The sequence below is a fragment of the Morone saxatilis genome, unplaced genomic scaffold (assembly GCF_004916995.1).
Source record: "Morone saxatilis isolate NCDOM2014 unplaced genomic scaffold, NCSU_SB_2.0 Contig16, whole genome shotgun sequence".
Taxonomy (NCBI): domain Eukaryota; kingdom Metazoa; phylum Chordata; class Actinopteri; family Moronidae; genus Morone; species Morone saxatilis.
In genome coordinates this window covers 14,179,955-14,183,250 of record NW_023339718.1, presented here as the reverse complement: position 1 = coordinate 14,183,250, position 3,296 = coordinate 14,179,955, and the positions used below count along the sequence as shown (strand labels likewise).

The 3,296-nt window shown below is 43.1% G+C and overlaps 1 protein-coding gene across 2 annotated transcripts in view; it reads left to right on the top strand.

Annotated features, from left to right (window-relative positions):
- The first annotated feature begins 632 nt into the window (after nucleotides 1–632).
- The window catches only part of LOC118326176 (myogenesis-regulating glycosidase-like), a 6,733-nt gene continuing 4,069 nt past the window's right edge, over nucleotides 633–3,296 (top strand). Inside the window, exons 1-2 of one of the 2 annotated variants that reach the window (XM_035659121.1) lie at nucleotides 633–669; nucleotides 2,717–3,172. In XM_035659121.1, the coding sequence (XP_035515014.1) occupies nucleotides 2,895–3,172 (278 nt within the window). In that variant the 5' untranslated portion in view covers nucleotides 633–669; nucleotides 2,717–2,894. Of the gene's footprint in view, nucleotides 670–693; nucleotides 1,180–2,716; nucleotides 3,173–3,296 lie in introns of those variants that run through there. The other variant, XM_035659122.1, reaches the window with a different exon arrangement.

Sequence of the window (3,296 nt, the reverse complement as noted above, 5' to 3'; positions counted from 1 at the left end):
AAGCAGACTACTTGCTGTACAATCACACTTATACACACTGTATATAGCTCGTTGCTGCCACCTGCTGTCGAAAGCATGTCCCAATCACATGAACAATTATTAACTGCTCTGGATGATCTCACCTCTTGTTGTTTGTTCAGGACTGTTGTGCAACCCTGTTCCTCTGCCAGCTGATCGGACACACAGCGCAGGCCGGTCAGCTGCTGCTATTATTAGCGTTACGTAATAATTGTCTGTTCACCCTTCAAAGACGTCAATGACAAGCAGGTTAATCATGAAAAAGGGGCAACTAACGTTAAATCACACAACGCTATATATCCACATTTATTTTGCAGGAAAGAAAAACCTAAAAAAGATAAAATACCACAGAATTGTAATTTATATTTGAACTGTTTCTATGGGCAACGGCTGCACATAACAGAGGCGGTACTTTCAAAATAAAGTAATAATAGTTAACATTAGGATGTCCATTTCATATCTCCGTTGCTTCGAAGAAACAATCTTGAAAGCTCTTGTAGATTTATGTTAGGGGTTTCTTTTTTGGAACAAACTCTGTTATTCTCGCACTACATTTCCCAGAAGGCCACTGGAAGGCGTGGCCATCAAACTTCAAATCGCTCTGCAGCTGCGCAGTGAGCTACTGCGCTCACAGCTGCACACAATGCAGAGGTAAGGTCTCTCTCTCTCTCTCTCTTTTTAACACCACAACGCCATAAATGACACTTTGAATGTATTTTCTGAAACTTATTCGTGTGCTGTTGACATAGCCGACAAAGCCCGTGTGAACCGTGAACAGGACCGGTTTGAAACCCGGTTCGTGACAACTGGTACAGCCGGTTCCAGTGTCGCTGTAATGACCCCATACAGCCGCAACAGTCGTGTCGACGAGTGCCTCTGGGTTATCGATCAGTCACTGGCACATCGGAATTGTTTGTTCGGTTAGTTAACCGTATGTGTCACCTTGGCACTCTTGTTAGAAAATGACAAACATAATGTTGAGGCGCTGTTCGTGTTCACTGTGGTCCTTTCAGTGTTTGGTCTGAGGTTTTGTGACAACCACTAATGTGAACACCAAACAATTCACTATCACTCTGGAGGAAACGTGTTCCTGTTTGTATGTGCTCACTCCACTGCACTGTACTGCCAACTGGGGTTAGTGGCTCCTGCACGACAGAAACAGTAAGTAGCCTACTTTGCATTGCATACATTTGATCAACAAAACCAGCAAAATTACACTTCTGGTCTAAGTTTGGAGGCTAATTTACATGGAGTTTAAATGATCTGAAGAATGCCACATTAGCTCCCATTTTGAGCCATGAATTCAGTTTGTTTCCTTATCTACCCCTAGGATCTTCATAAAATCATAGTTTATAGTTTATGCATGATTTTAAAAAAAGAGTTCCCTTTAAAAGCAGGTGCTAATAACAGAGACTCTAACAACACAATATGGCATTGAAATGCGTGTGCTACAAACCCAATTGATTTATTAACACAATAAACCAAGTTAGAATTGATCCAATCATGCCAAGGCAGGGTGGGAACTCTGAAGCTAGCAGAGGTAAAGCAGAGTTAAGTTATAGCATTTGGTATGAAGTACGTAAATAATCAAAATTCTGATTGATCCTGTTAAAAAATGGCGCAGGTTTGTCTGTAACTGTACATACAGACTTGCTTGGCTTGTGTAAACTGGCTAAATAGAGGAAGACATGTCACACATTAGTCTGTCTCTGAAGTTTTTGCAGAGTATGTATTTGGAGGTTTACTTCCCTCCCTGCTGCACTGCCACTAACCTTCACCAGAATAAAATAACTGTGTTGAGCTGGAACATAATGATACCTATTGGGAGGTTAAATATGGTTCTAGGCTTCATCTGAAAACTGTAGGTGTGCTGCAGCACAGTTATTTGAGGGCTGCTACTCTTAAATATTATTTACTCATGTCCAAGGTGCTCTTACTGAGAGATAAATGTAATTCAACCGTGCTGACAAGGTGTCTGTACTTTCTCTGATCACAGCCTGTTTTTATGGTGTCATTGGTTCTGTTGCCACCAGTGTCTACGTGGCTACGGAGCCTGGCTTCCTGCCATTTACCGGAGTACTGCTTCTGTGCACTCTCTCTTTCTCTCTGCTGGAAACTGCTGCTGCTGCTGCTGCTGCTGCTGCTGAACTATGCTGCACATGACCACAAGTGCAAGCAGTACAGTAACATGTAGCTTGACTGGAGAGACTAACACAGAGGGTGCACTAGTAGTGGTGTAGTGCTGGTACACACATAGCATTCCTATAGACCCATTTGGTCACAGTCATTGTGCAAAACATGTTCTTATGAGAATAGTAGGACACAGAGGGAGAGTGATATATGTCTTTAATCACATGCAGTGTGAATAGCTCCAAAGCTATTTATAACTATAGTTCCTGGAGACCGTCAGTCTTGATAATTGGTTCCAAAATAAACTGGATTGTCAAGCAAATGCCCTGTGTGATGGTGCTTACAATAGACACTGGATTTGTATGCCCCACTCTGATCATTTGGAATTTAACTAGAACATATCTCAATATATCACTTTGTTGCTTGGATATACACAGTTTGTGTTCTCCCTTTTAGGGAATTTAAGTTGATTAGTGTGTGACATGATATCTGTGTGGGCTCTGTATTTATTTTGGTTTTACAAGCTGTGCCATACTTCACCTGACTGTGGATCTGTGTCTGTCTGCAGGTTTGGACAAATCAGCCCTCATTCAGAAATGAAGACTTCACTGAAGATCAGCAGGTAGACATCGAGATACATTCCAGACATTTTCATCAACACTGGACAGCAAGTTAACTACAGCTGTCTACTCCTGCCACTCCTCCAAACCTGCTTCCCTACACACCTCACTGCCAAAGTCTTCAGCATGTATCAGATTGTCCCGGTGGCTCCTGGGGAGCAGCAGACGGCTGGGGGAGCTGGTGGTTCTCCACTGAAGAAGAAACTGGCTCATGAAGGCCGGCCTCTGGTGATGGCAGCCATGTTGGGCTGTGTGTTGGTGCTGGCTTCTGTGGTTGCCTGGTGCTACTACTCTGCGTCCCTCCGTAAAGCCCAGCTGCTGAAGGCTGAGCTGTTAGACCTCAACAAGGATGGTTTTATCATTCATAACCAGGCAGGAGCTGTCATCTTCAGTATGACCTTCAGGTGGGTGTAGTGTAGACAGAGATAATTTAGATTATTGATTAAGCTGCTTATTATAGTCTTGGTGGATCCTTTTTAGGGATGCACGATATATTGGCATTCATATCGGTATCGGCCGATGTTCGTC